Source organism: Pongo pygmaeus, chromosome 5, assembly GCF_028885625.2.
Source record: "Pongo pygmaeus isolate AG05252 chromosome 5, NHGRI_mPonPyg2-v2.0_pri, whole genome shotgun sequence".
NCBI classification, from domain to species: domain Eukaryota; kingdom Metazoa; phylum Chordata; class Mammalia; order Primates; family Hominidae; genus Pongo; species Pongo pygmaeus.
This window is the reverse complement of record NC_072378.2, coordinates 139,359,522-139,374,330: the sequence shown is the minus strand read 5'-3', so window position 1 is coordinate 139,374,330 and position 14,809 is coordinate 139,359,522. Positions and strand designations below refer to the sequence as shown.

Below are 14,809 nucleotides of genomic sequence, written 5' to 3'. Positions count from 1 at the left end.
CAATAATTAGCTATTAAAAATGTAACAGCTATATATGTAATGTCAGATAGTGAAAAGTGTTACAAAGAAAAAGAATTCAGGTTGGGTGCAGTGGCTCATGCCTGTAATCCCAGCACTTTGGGAGGCTGAGGTGGGTGAGCCCAAGAGTTTGAGACCAGCCTGGGTAACATGGCAAAACTCTGTCTCTACAAAAGCCACACACACAAAATTTAGGTGGGCATGGTGGCCTGGGCCTGTGGTCCCAGCTACCTGGGAGGCTGAGGTGGGAGAATCACCTGAGCCTGGGAGGTCAAAGCTACAGTGAGCCAAGATTATGCCACTGCACTCCAGCCTGGGCAACAGTGGGAGACTCTGTCTCAAAAGAAAAAAAAAGAATTCAGATAAGGGGATAGTGCATGGTGGGGTTATTTTAGAGCAGCTGTTGCAGGAAGGCTGCTCTGAGGAGGTGACATATGAGCAGGGACCTGAAACCACGTGAGAGAATACGCCATGCCACGGTTTGTGGAAGGACTATTTTAGATGGCAGGAACAAAGGCCCTGGGGCCGACAAGAGCTGCAAGGCCTTGGAAGGCAGCTGTCTGGGGGGGCTCTGATCACTTGCTGCAGGTGCCCTGAAAGGACACATGAGGGGCTGCTGTAGTAAACCGAAAGTCTTAGAGATGGGAAATAGGCTTAATGGATAGTATATACTTATCTTTATCAAATACTACTTACCTTTATCAAATACTGCTAGTCAAGTCAGAAGATATTGACAGGTCTACAATCCCTTATCTTTCTTAAAAAATAGAAAGATAATAGAATGCCTGTGACTGTGTACATATTAACATTCTACAAAGACCTGGAGTGAAATGAGTAAATATTGACACTAAGTGGCATCCATAAAGGCTAGAAATAGCTTCATGCAAACTTAGTTTAGATTTTGCCTCTAAATGAGGCAGGGCAGGTTTTACTTCCAAAGGGTTACAAAAAAAGTCTTTGGGTTTTCAGTGCCCTTTGAATTTTGCAATTACAGATAAATGACTGGGAACCTGTAATAATTTCCTCATATGTGTCATTTATAGGATCCGCATTCTGGGAAACAATTTGTAGAAGACAAAATAAAAACCAAAACTCTGTGTAATTCTGCCTTAGCTCCCGTCTTTGAAGTATTTTATATTTGCTAAGTATAAATTCTTAAGATATTCTACTTGAAATAGCTGAAGAATCCCCTCTCTGGGACATGTGCAGATTAAAAGAGCGCCACTCCATGATTTTCATAAAGGAGAAAATAAGGAAGGCAGCCCCTGTGGGCAGCCCCGGGCCTACATGAGTTGATAGAGTTGAAGGTATAAAGGTAGAGTATTAAGTTCCCAGTGACCGGAATGACCTGGTGAACAAATAGGGCAACTTTGCCAGTTTTCCCCTCTATTCAGCACATTTTGTTTCTCAGGTAAACATGGCTTGAAGCACGAGTGAGATGAAGCCTCAACGTTGGTGTCTACGGGGAGGCTTCCCAGATAGCCTGGATGTTCATAGGCCATGTTCATAGCCCTTCAGAACAGATGACTAAAGAGCTTCTGCACAGCAAAAGAAACTACCATCAGAGTGAACAGGCAACCTACAGAATGGGAGAAAATTTTCGCAACCTACTTATATGACAAAGGGCTAATATCCAGAATCTACAATGAACTCCAACAAATTTACAAGAAAAAAACAAACAACCCCATCACAAAGTGGGCAAAGGATATGAACAGACACTTCTCAAAAGAAGACATTTATGCAGCCAAAAGACACACGAAAAAATGCTCATCATCACTGGCCATCAGAGAAATGCAAATCAAAACCACAATGAGATACCATCTCACACCAGTTAGAATGGCAATCATTAAAAAGTCAGGAAACAACAGGTGCTGGAGAGGATGTGGAGAAATAGAAACACTTTTACGCTGTTGGTGGGACTGTAAACTAGTTCAACCATTGTGGAAGTCAGTGTGGCGATTCCTCAGGGATCTAGAACTAGAAATACCATTTGACCCAGCCATCCCATTACTGGGTATATACCCAAAGAACTATAAATCATGCTGCTATAAAGACACATGCACACGTATGTTTATTGCGGCACTATTCACAATAGCAAAGACTTGGAACCAACCCAAATGTCCAACAATGATAGACTGGATTAAGAAAATGTGGCACATATACACCATGGAATACTATGCAGCCATAAAAAATGATGAGTTCATGTCCTTTGTAGGGACATGGATGAAATTGGAAATCATCATTCTCAGTAAACTATCGCAAGGACAAAAAACCAAACACCGCATGTTCTCACTCATAGATGGGAATTGAACAATGAAAACAGATGGACGCAGGAAGAGGAACATCACACTCTGGGGACTGTTGTGGGGTGGGGTGACGGGGGAGGGATAGCATTAGGAGATATACCTAATGCTAAATGACGAGTTAATGGGTGCAGCACACCAGCATGGCACATGTATACATATGTAACTAACCTGCACATTGTGCACATGTACCCTAAAACTTAAAGTATAATAATAATAAAAAATATTAAAAAAAATAAATTAAAAAAAAAAGAACAGATGGAAATACTGCATTTATCTTCATCTGTACCGAAAAGGTACAGATAGAATGATAACCTGAACAAGGCTCCCCTTTCAATCCAATTATTTAGACGCTTAGGACCAGAAACTGCGAAACATAAAAACTGCAACCTGGATCTTAGTTATCTCGGTCATAATGAGCTGCCGGCTGTTTCCCGCTGCACCCCCCTTTCCGGGGGTCTTGCTGCTGCTATCTCCTTGCAGAGGGCGGCTCGGTCATCCCGCCGCCGGGCGCCGGCCACCAGGGGGCGCTGCGGCCTCCTCCCTCTCCCGGGAGCGGCCAAGCCAGCCCGGTGGGTGTTTCTCTCTCCCTCTCGCGCTCTCTCTTCCCGGCCTCACATCCGGGTCTGGAGCGCGGCCGCCGCTGTCACTGTTGGTGCGGACGCGTCGGGGTCGGGCCGGGGTGCTGTAAATGGCGGCGGAGGGAGGCGGAGCGGCGGCCACGCTCAGCCCAGATCCTCCGAAACTTTAGGTTCGAAGCCCCACAACTTTCCGGGAAGCGCTGCCGCTCCGGAGGCGTGGACGGAAGGGGAAGCCGAGGCGGGAAGTGTGGGGGAATCGGCAGGGAGCCGGGGAGACTCGAACCCGCGGCGGGGGCGGAGTCCGCCAGTGCCTCGCGCCTCCGCGGCCCCGGTCTCTTTCTCTGCACCCTCCCCGCGGCCGCGGCCGCGGCCGGGGCCGGAGTCGGAGCCGCAGTCGCAGCCGCAGCCGCGCGCTGCGCCGAGCCCGGGACTGCGCCGGGCCTCGCAGGCGGCGGCGCGCCGAGCGCAGCCGGGCCCCCTCCTCGCGACCTCCGGGCCCTGTTGCTCGGGCGCACCTGGCGCGTGTGAGGCCGGGGCCGGCGGCTTCGGGAAGCTAGCAGGAGGCCGGGCCACGCGCAGCCCCTGCCGGCTCAGGGTCCTGGGGCCGGGCCCCGAGTAGTGCATGCGGGGCGGGGCGGCCGTGAGCCGGAGGCGAAGATGGAAGGCTTAACGCTGAGCGATGCGGAGCAGAAATACTATTCAGATCTCTTCTCCTACTGCGACATTGAGAGCACGAAGAAGGTGGTGGTCAACGGGCGGGTGCTGGAGCTGTTCCGGGCCGCGCAGCTGCCCAACGACGTGGTCCTACAGGTAACGTCGCGTCCCGGGGCCGGCGGGCGGCCCAGGCCTGCAGTCGCCGGCCTCCGGGAGTGGGAGTGGGCGCCGATTCCTTGGGGCCCGGTGGGGGGCTGGTTCCTCGGGGGTCCCCGCAGCGGACAGGGGCCGCAGGTGCCCGGGAGGCCTGGACTCGCGCCGCGGCCAAGGGGGAGGGGGTTGCTCTTAGAGGACGGAACTCCTGTGGTGGGGGTCTGAAGAGCCTCAGCCGGTATCCCCCACGACCCTGAGAATCTGTGCTCTACACTGCAAGAGCTATCTCGCGTGAAGGATCTTAGGTTGTTAATGTGTGTGAATCCTAGAACCTGGCATTTACAGAGCTTTTCGGATCCTGCAGAGTAGTGAAGTTATCAGTATGGGCAAAATGGTTTTTTTAATTCTTGAATTAACCAAGAAGACGCGATAAAGTGAGTTTTATAGATTTAGAAATCGAAGAAGCAGTTTTTTTAAAGGAAGCAAAATTCTTAGGGAAATTTTTAAAAATGTGAACTAGTTAGTAGTTTTACAAGTAGGCATACAAGAAGTTGTAATTATCTGTAGAACGTGTGTATGTGATGAGACTGAACAATGTTTTTCAACAGGCATTCGAAAGCATTTGTGGAACTTGTGGATTTGGGTTGGGAGATGAGTATTGAACAGCTGGTAGGCAGAAGTGCGTATTTGCCCTAATCTGAAGCCCTGGAGGAGCAAGCCCTGTAGGTTTAAAGCCTTTTTTTAATCATATCTGCCTTTGAAACAGTGGACTTCCTAGAAGTTCTTATCTAATGTATGTGGTGAGCATTAATGCTACTCTGTTTAATGATTCATAGCTGCTAGTAGGAGTCTGTCTAAACAGCATATTAGGAACAGGTTTTAAGCTTTCATCTTTTATATTGATCCAAGCTAGTTATCCACATCTCCAAAACTTAAAGCCACATGTATAGGTGTATGTAGTGGACTGCAGAGCATTGGACCAGGGTTTTGAGGGCTGGGTCCTTGACCCTACTCTGCTGTTAACCAGCAGTGTGACTTTGGGTCAGGCACTTTCCCTTTTCAATCATAAGTATGTTCATCCACAGAATGAAGGCAAGTTTCTTCCAACAAAAATTCTGTGAAGTATAAAAATGTCCACACACAGGCCTCTGTTTTAGAAGTTAAGTCTGCATTAACTATGACTAAGTTGAACGAGTTCGATCTTTTTAAATGTTCTTGTGTTTTACATTGCTTTTTTAAAGGTGGGATTGTCTTACGTGCCAGTGAAGGGCAACGATGAGTCCCAAATTCATCCTGTTGAAAAGGGACAAATAGTAAATATTTTGGGCTTTGCTGGCCATATGTGCTCTCTGTTGCATATTCTTCTTTTTGTGTTTACAAAACACAAAAATGTAAAACCATTCTTAGCTCAGGGAGATACAAAACAGAGCCTGTGGTCTGCTAACGAAAGGTGCTGGTGGTGTGGTCTATGGTACTCTCCTCTTACAGCTTTGGAGTAGGACTTGAAGATCTGGTCAGAACATGCTCATTAATGATACTCTTTTTGCTCCTTTTGAAGAAATAACAAAGTATACTTTCAAGTTAGGATCTAAATAAAATTAAGGAAAAGCCTTCTCTGTTCTATTTTGGTTTGTCTTTGAGGTGAGAAGGAGTTGAAATAAAACTTTCAGTCTTTTTAATGGTACACAAAGACTTTAGAACTTGAAATGTAATTTTTAGGACAGACACATTAGCATTAATGAATCTTTACTTGAAACATGTTTAATCCAATGCAAGTTATTTTTATGTTTTGCTCAATTTTATTAACATTCAAAAAATAAATTTCCATTGTCTTTTGGCATAAAGAGAGAGCTTAAATATTCAGGGTTCGGTTACAAGTTGGAACTCCCTGAAGCAGAACTCTTACAGTTATGTATACTAAATAGCAATCTAGATATCTTGAAGGCAGTTTACTTAAAAATTGGTCTAAGACATAGAAATATGAGACAAAAGGAGAATATGTGCTTAATTCCCTTAAGGGAGTTTGGGATTGTCTGAAAACACAGTCTTCCATTGCTAAGTGGGAAACATTTGGGGCAGCTCATATCTAATGCTTAGTTCTCTACTTAACACTGGGCTAGGCATTGCAGGCATCAGAAGAGGAGTAAGAAGCTCTTAAGGATCTTGTCAATTATAGCAGTACTCATGTATAACATAAGGTAGAATGTATGCCATAGGAGAGGTGCCAAGTGTTATGAAATACTAAGGAGGTACGACCAAGAAAGGCTTTTTGACTTAATTCAGATGGACTTTAAATTAGGGTGGAGTGAGGGGAGTGGAATTATGAGGGCTTCCAGGCAGAGAAAAAAATGTGATCAAAAGTGGAAAGAGTAGGAGCCTTTTCAAGGACTAGTGTTTTCGGGATAACAGAACATAAAATTGGAAAGAGGCCATATTAGGGAAGACTCTGAAGAAGGGCAGCAGATACGATATTTCAGCAAGCAATGGAGACCCATTGAAAAGTTTTTGACTTTGAGTGGCAGAAAGGGTAAGGAATGATACTCTTTCAGTGGTCTGGATTGGGTGCTAGGTCATGGACATCCAACCAGGGTGACAGCAGTAGAATAGAAAGGGAGAGACTGAATATGTTATTGAAGGACTGCTGGGTAGCCACTGTATGAGGTGCTTTGTGGAATAATGTTTAATTGAGGCCAGATTATCAAGGTTGGATGGAGAGCTTTGAACTAATTGTGTAGGTAACAGGGAGTGGTAGATTTAAGAGAAATGACTCATAAAGCAGTGCTTTAGGAGTCGTTTGTCAGGGCCACAGGAATTAGAGGAATAAAACTGTAGACTGAACTTGGGGGCTGATTTTTATATGGCAGATACGAAGTGAGAAACTGGGCCAGTGGTACTCAAACATGGGAATGAGGGTAACAATGGGGAAGAGGCATTTGGCAGTGTCTAGAGACATTTTTGATTGTCATAACTAGAGGGGAGAGAGCAGTTCTACTGGCATCTAGTGGGTAGAGGCCAGAAATGTTGCTAAACATCCTGCAGTGCACAGGACAGCCTCCACAAGAATTATGTGCCCAAGATGTCAGTAGTGCTGAGACTGAGAAACCCTAACCTGGACTATAGTGGTGGGAGTGGGACAAAAAATCAGATATGGGCCGGGCACGGTGGCTCATGCCTGTAATCCCAGCACTTTGGGAGGCTGAGGCAGGTGGATAACCTGAGGTCAGGAGTTCAAGACCAACCTGGCCAACATGGTGAAATCCTTTCTGTACTAAAAATACAAAATTAGCCTCATGTGGTGGCCCATGCCTGTAATCCCAACTACTCCAGAGGCTGAGGCAGGAGAATCACTTAGAACCTGGGAGGAGGAGGAGGTTGCAGTGAGCCAAGATCGCGCCACTGCACTCCAGCCTAGATGACAGAGCAAGACACTGTCTCCAAAAAAAAAAAAAAAAAAAAAAGAGAGAGATGGTAGAGATTATGAAGGTAAACTTGATAGGCCTGGGTTATTTGGCAGTGTTTTGGTGAGAGTGCAATGGGGCAAGGATTATTCTTTGGACACCACTCACAGAAAAGGGGCAGGAAGAGGGCTTACTTTTTAAAAGAGAGAATGATGAGTTTGGTTTTAGACATTTTTAGATGGCAATTCAGATCTCTTGGAGACAGTTGGAAGTGGGTGGAGATTTGTCCACCCTGACTGCTGGTTCTTACAGCAGTTCAGGTTCAGAGGTTCGGGATTTCTTCTGTTTTGCTCACCTAAGTGTTTAGGGACGGGAGACAGTGTCGCATAGACTGGGTATGCACATACATATCAGGACCTTGGTTGGTACAGTAGTTTTCAGTGTTTGTTAGTAAAAGTTAGGAGAAGACTGAGTCATCTGGGGGCATGAGTGTAGAGAACAAATAACACCGAGTCCAGAACCAAACGAGGAAGGAGCTAGCATTTATTGAGTGCCTATTATGTTCCTTTAACCAGGCAAATCATTTTCATGGAAGAACTCATTTGATTCTTGCAACAACCTTGTGAAGTGGGTGTTATTCTTGTTTATTTTTATTTTTATTTTTATTTTTTGAGACAGAGTCTTGCTCTGTCGCCCAGGCTGGAGTGCAGTGGTGCAATCTTGGCTCACTGCAACCTCCACCTCCCAGGCTCAAGCGATTCTCCTGCCTCAGCCTCCTGGGTAGCTGGGACTGCAGGCATGCGCCACCACCACACTTGGCTAACTTTTGTATTTTTCGTAGAGACAGGGTTTCACCATATTGGCCAGGCTGGTCTTGAACTCCTGACCTTGTGATCCGCCCACCTCAACCTCCCAGAGTGCTGGGATTACAGGCTTATTCTTGTTTACTAAGAACTTGATAGGAGAGAAGTTAAATAATTTATTTGTGAATATTCGTATCTCTCCCTTACTATTATTCACATCCCAGCTCTTAACCTTCTCTGGTCATGTGGTTTGGGAGCAGGGTGAGGAATAAAATTTAGTTGGTCTGATTTTGACTTGCCCATAGTTCTTATGAACAGTAGGGATTTTAGAATATCTGATTTTGAGTTACGTATCAACTTCCTCCTTTGCGTAGTAAGTAGTTTAACGTATGATGATGTCTTGAAACACAGCCACTTCAGAGAAAGAGGGAGATTCTTGTAGTTGGTATTCGGGGCACACACAGATACAATTTTTCTTTATTACCACTGTCAGATGTTTTAAGGTGTGTTCATTACACTTGCTTTGGAATAGCAGAGGAAAATCTATTCTGAGTTTAAGAGTTTGTTTTTGAAGACACAATGTCAATAGACAAAGTGAAGGAGTGGATGCTTTGTAAAATTATGCTCCATGCCACATAATAGCAAGATGAGGGGGAGAAAAATCTGGCTCATAGGATTTAATCATGAAGAATTTTGCTGTCTGCTGAGCAAGAAAATATTCAGTGTTGTGGCTTAAAAGTCAGCTTTTCCCAAAGTAGTTTATTTTGTTTTTTAAAGATTAGGAAAGATATACTATTTACCACACTAATCAGAATGTTTTCTTAACTTTCACCAAAAGCTTCTGTTTTGGGAAATGTCTTAAAACTTCATACAGACTTTGAATGCATAATAGGTTGATAAAAGGTTCTAGTACTAACTGTTCTTTCATTGAGGTTTGTAAGCAATGTACCCTGTTAATGAAGCTGAAAATCTTTAGATCATTTGTGTTGAGCAATACCTTGTTAGAATATTTGCATAACACATAAATTTAATGGGGAAAAGCAATAACAGTGAAACAAACCATTTTGTTTTTCTCTTTAACCTTGTTTAAATCAGTTACAAGATCTGGCATTAGTGATAAGTTTAAAAATAGGAAAGCAGAGCTCATTTCTGTGTTGAAAGTTATAAACTTAATAAGTCTCAGGTTTGTTATTCTCGAGTAGTGGTTTTTAGTTCTGAATCACTAAAATAATTGTAATAAACTACAGAAATAATCTTGCCATAATCACTTACCTATACACAGTTGAAAAAGATAACTGTTTGTGAAAGAAGTCACAGTCAATGTCTTTCTGTAGTGTCCTATTTATTTACTTTTAAAATTTCTGTCTTGAGTTTCTTGTGCTAGTTTCAGTCATTTTGTTTGTTTGTTTGTTTGTTTGTTTTAATCAATAGCCCAGAGTTAGAGTTTTAGTATATTGGGAATTCATGCCAAACAGTTGATGGAGCGACACAAGAGCATGAGAAGCTGGTATAAAGAGCACTGACTGTGGGAGGCAAGTTCCAGTTCTGGCATTAGCTAACTTTGTGACCCTGAACAAATCACAGAAGGTCTGATTTAGCTATGGGATTGGGTTTTCATGATTTCTGACTCAAATGAGAGTATCTTTGTGTAGGAGCGGCTAATCTATTCCAGCCACACCCCTTTAAAAGTAGCACAAAGTCTTGTGGTTAATTGCTCCACTATCTTGACACTGGAACAGGGTTATTTGACTTTCTTTGAGGAATACAAAGAGGAGATATGTACAAGAGGAAACTGATGAAAGGGTCGTAAATCCATGGGTGCTTAGTTCTTCAAGGCCGTGAGAATTTGAAATGGGTGATAAGACTTGTTATTTCTGATGTTTTCCCTTATATATGTTTTATTTTCTGTAGCCTTTCCTATTATAGATGCATCTTCACTCATCTTTTCCCTCTGTGTAAGAAATTTTGTCTGACGGAAGTTAAACTGTATACCAGATTTCATTGAGATTTGATAAATTCTAAGACTTAGGCTTTTTAAAATTAAGAATACCACATCTCTTCTCCATTTTGTTTCAAGAATTAGCCAGGTGTTGAATTTGGGGTCTGTCTCATTAAATAATGAAGCCAGAATTTATTAGTCTGTCTCTTTTGGGTTGTTGATTTGTTGAGATTCTGCTGCACACACTGCACATCTGCTTAGAAAACAGTTCCACAGAATTTTGCACTTAATTTGTGATTTCCAGCCTTCCCCTAATTGAGTCAAGCTCATCTTATGGACTTCTGCATTAATTCAGTTTTAAGGAAGAGCAGGCTGACCTGTGAAATGCTAAACATTTCTCTGTCTTAAATCAGTTTTAAATACTTTCAACAAAGACTTCCTTGTGGCTGTTCTTTGTATTGGGGGTATACATGCAGTGGTGAAGGATCAAGACATCTTCTCTGACTTGTGCCAATGTCAAAAAGAAAAAGAACTGGCCAGGCATGGTGGCCCGCACCTGTAATCTCAGCTACTTGAGAGGCAGAGGCAGGAGGATCACTTGAGCCTGGGAAGTTGAGGCTGCAGTGAGACATAGTAGACATGGTAGTGTCATTGCACTCCAGCCTGGGAGACAGAGCAAGACTCTGTTCCCCACCCCCCCACCGCCCCCCCACAAAAAAAAAAAAAAAAGGAAAAAAAGAACTGTGTACAATAATAGAGAATCATTGGGTGGTAGAATCAGAGGAGGTAGTGGGGACCTACTTAGGTGTAAGGGAAGGCCCCTTAGAGGACGCCTGGATGGGGGTTCAGGGAGAATAAAGTGTTTCATATAGAGAGAACTGGGAAGGGCCTGAGGCTGTGAAGAATGCAGTGTGAAGAGCACAGTGTGTTTAAGGAACCGAAACTATGGACAACGGGGGAGAATGGCGGGGACTGCATAAGGCAGGCCCTTGTACTCAGTGATAAGGAATTTGGATTTTAGTGGAAATATACTAAAAGTTTTTATTCGGGAGTGTAGCATCATCTGAATTATATTTTAAAAGATCATGCTGACTGATGTATGAGCAAAAAGAATACTGGGGGCAAGTGGAAGCTGATAGGCTAGTGGATATGAAACAGTCCAGGCAGCAGACAGCAATGGCTTAGATTAGCGAGGTGGCAGTAGGATAGAGAGCTGTGGACATATCTGAGAATTTTTTAGGTGGTAGAAATACGAAGGCATAAATAGGGTTGGATATGGAACATAAGGGAGGGGAAAGAACTCAAGGATGTTGCTGGAAGTTGCCACTATTGGATGGTTGGAAAATGAGTGGATTTTGGGGGAATTGTTTTGTGGGAGAGGTAAGGGTGAATTCAGCAGTTCCCCTTTTGTCTATCTTAGTTCTCAGAAGCCTGTAAGATTGTCAAGTAGGCCTGTTAGATCTATACATCTTGAGGAATTCAAAGATACTTGGCTTAGAGATGTCAGTTTGAAGATTGTCACTATGTTAGTGATACTTAAGGTAATGAAAATGAATGAAATAATTGAAGAAAAGATTATGAAGAAGAAAGAAAGATTGACTAGAATTGGAATCCTGAGGAATGCTGAACATTTCTAAGTTGGGTAAACTGGAAGGCTTCTTGGAAGGAGGCTAGGAAGCACACAATCAGAGTGGTACAAATTGGGAATGTGTAATGTACAGTATTATCATGTTGTGGATGCCAAATAATACAAGTATTTCAAGGGGGGTGGGTAGTCAGCTGTATTGAGTTTCACTGAGAGGCTGAGAACATGTGGGCAGGAATGTGGCCATTGGATTTGGCAACCTGGAAGTTATTAGTAACTTTAGTGAGCCAGTTTCATGGACTAGTGTAGGTGGATGCCAGATTTGAGTGATTTGAGGGATAAATGATGGCTGAGGAACTAGAGACAGGGTGTATAGATAGCTTTTAAAGAAGTTTGCCTGTGAAAGGGAATAGATACAGGGTAGAAGCTAGAGATGTATGAGGATATAAAGGAAATCTTTTTGTTTCTTTTTGAGTGTGAGAAATTCTGCAGAATGATTTTAGTTGTTAGGATTGCTAAGATAAGGGAGATGAGAAGTCCTTGAGAAAGCAGGAGTGGTCAGGATCCTGACTGCACAGAGTCCTTTGATAGGAAGGGGATACTTCCTCAGGTTTTTTTTTTTTTTTGTGATGGATTCTCGCTCTGTCGCCCAGGCTGGAGTGCAATGGCGTGGTCTTGGCTCACTGCAACCTCCGCCTCCCAGGTTCAAGCGATTCTCCTGCCTCAGCCTTCAGAGTTGCTGGGATTACAGGTGCCCACCACCACGCCTGGCTGATTTTTGTCTTCTTAGTAGAGACAGGGTTTCACCATGTTGGCCAGGCTGGTCTCGAACTGCTGACCTCGTGATCTGCCTGCCTTGGCCTCTCAAAGTGCTGGGATTACAGGCATGAGCCACTGTGCCCGGCCACTTCCTCAGTTTTAACAGTGGGGAAGAAAGAACAACATGGTTACAGACGCAAGTAGGAATATAGATTTAGTGGGTGGAATATAGATTTAGTGGGAGGATGTTCTGGCCTAATGGCTTTTATTTGTCTTCTACAAACTGAGGCAGGATTAACAGTGTAGTAGTGACATAAAATCTTAATATGAAAGTAAGAAAAAAATACATTCATATTAGCTTCAAAGAGGCCTAACATACTTAGGAATAAACTTAAGAAAAGAGTCACCAAGATTTTTGTATTTAAAACTACAAAACAGGGCTGGGCACAGTGACTTACGCCTGTAATCCTAGCACTTTGTGAGGTCGAGGCGGGCAGATCACTTGAGCCCAGGAGTTTGAGACCACTCTGGGCAACATAGGGAGACCCTTGCCTGTAAAAAAAAAGATAAAATAAATTAGCTGGGTGTGGTGGTGTGCACCTGTGGTCCCAGCTACTTGGGAGGCTGAGGCAGGAGGATGGTTTAAGCCTGGGAGGCAGAGGTCAGGGAGGCAGAGGTCAGAGAGACCCGAGATTGCACCAATGGACACCAGCCTGGGCAACAGAGCCAGACCCTGTCTCAAAAAAAAAAAAAAAAGAAAAGGAAAAGAAAAGAGACAAATAATTGGACTTTATTAAATATTTTTAAAACTTTTACCCTTGAGAGGATACTTAAGAAAGTATAAAAAGATAAGCTGCAGATTGGGGAGAAATATTTGCATATGATAAACATGGTAAAGGTCTTTAATCTAGAATATATTTGAAAAATCTTACAACTCACTTATAAAGAAAAAAAAACTGGGCGAAAGCCCATTCTTAGGCTTAAGCCCATTAAATAGGTATTTCACCAAAGACAACAATAAGAATGGTCAATAAGCATATGAAAAGATGTTAACACCATTAGTCATTAGGGAAATGCAAATTAAATCACAGTGATATACTATCACACACTGCCCAGAGTGGCTATAATTAAAAAGACTGACAATACCTAGTATTTGTATTGTTGAGAAACTGGAACCCTTAGGCACTTCTTGGGACTGTAAATGACACAGCCACATTGGGAAACAGTTTGGCTTTTTCTTAAAAAGTTCAGCATAAATTTGCCATAGCAACCAGCAGTTCCACTCTTAGGAATCTGCCCAAGGGAAATGAAAATACATGTACAAATAAAGAAAGATATGTACATGTCTGTTAGCATTATTCACAATAGTCAAAAACTGGAAAGCAATTCAAATATCCATCACATGGTGTTTGAATACATAAAATGCGGAAAACTATTCTGCAATAAAAAAGAAACAAATTAGTGATGTATGTTATAACAAACATGAATGTCAAAAACATGGCTCTGGGCAACATAGCAAGACCCTGTCCCAAAAAATTAATAAATAAAATTAGCTAAATGTGATGGCACCCACATATCATTGAAGCTATTCTTGGAAGGCTGAGGAAAGAGGATAGCTTAAGCCCAGGTGTTTGAGGCTGCAGTGAGCTGTGTTCACGCCAGTACACTCCAGCCTGGGTGACAGAGCAAGACCTCATCTGTAATAACAACATGCTAACTGTCAAACCAAATACAAAAGAGTACATATTGTGTGGTTACATTTATATGGACTGTCTACAAAAAGGAAATCTATAGAGATATAGCAGATTAGTGGTTGCCTGAGGCCAGAGCAAGAGAAATGGTATGGAGGAAAATACTTGGGTGATAGAAAAATTCTAAAATTAGATTGTAGTGATAGTGCTCTATACACTCTATAATTTTCTTAAAACTCAATGAATTGTACACGTACGATGGTTGAATTTTATGGTGTATAAGTTATACCTCAAAGCTATGAATTAAATACGAAATAGTCATCTTGGGGAATGTAAAGGTTGAGTGTGGTGGAGAATGAAGGACTGTGTACTGCTTACATAGTTTAATTACAAAACTTCAGCATAATGTAATCTGGCATTTGATAAAGGATTTAAATTTTGAAAGATGATGTACTGATAGATTTTTACGTGTAGAGGAGATTCCCATATCTCATCTTCCAAGATTCGTTAGAACTGAATATATTTACATTACATTACATTATATTACATTAGCATCGAGCTAACATTTATTCACTGTTCTGTGTGACAGGGACTGCTCTGCGTGCTTTATATGTGTTATTTTACAAGTACATTATTTATTGACCTTAGAAGGGGCTAAAAATAATATGATTTAGAATGAAGACCAGTTTCCATCTATTGACCTTTGGTGGTATGATGAATTTTTGTACACTTAACTCAGATATCTTAATATTATGGGAAATTACAGAAATATAATACCTCAAAGAATAATGCGAGTTTGAAGTAGTCATGACTGACAAGTAATAATTTTAATGAAATAGTAGTTTCAATCTACAGGACTATTTTGGGTTGCTTTGTCCACTGGAATAATCACTGTCACTATCATGAATCTTTTTGTGGGCCATTC

General features: G+C 42.6%; 1 protein-coding gene across 8 annotated transcripts in view; it reads left to right on the top strand.

Annotated features, from left to right (window-relative positions):
* The first annotated feature begins 2,917 nt into the window (after positions 1–2,917).
* REPS1 (RALBP1 associated Eps domain containing 1) overlaps positions 2,918–14,809 on the top strand; it is an 84,602-nt gene continuing 72,710 nt past the window's right edge. For 5 of the 8 annotated variants that reach the window (XM_063666656.1, XM_054492691.2, XM_054492693.2 and 2 more), the window contains exon 1: positions 2,919–3,712. In XM_063666656.1, the coding sequence (XP_063522726.1) occupies positions 3,560–3,712 (153 nt within the window). In that variant the 5' untranslated portion in view covers positions 2,919–3,559. Of the gene's footprint in view, positions 3,713–14,809 lie in introns of all 8 variants that reach the window. The other 3 variants (XM_054492692.2, XM_054492687.2, XM_063666657.1) reach the window with 2 other exon arrangements.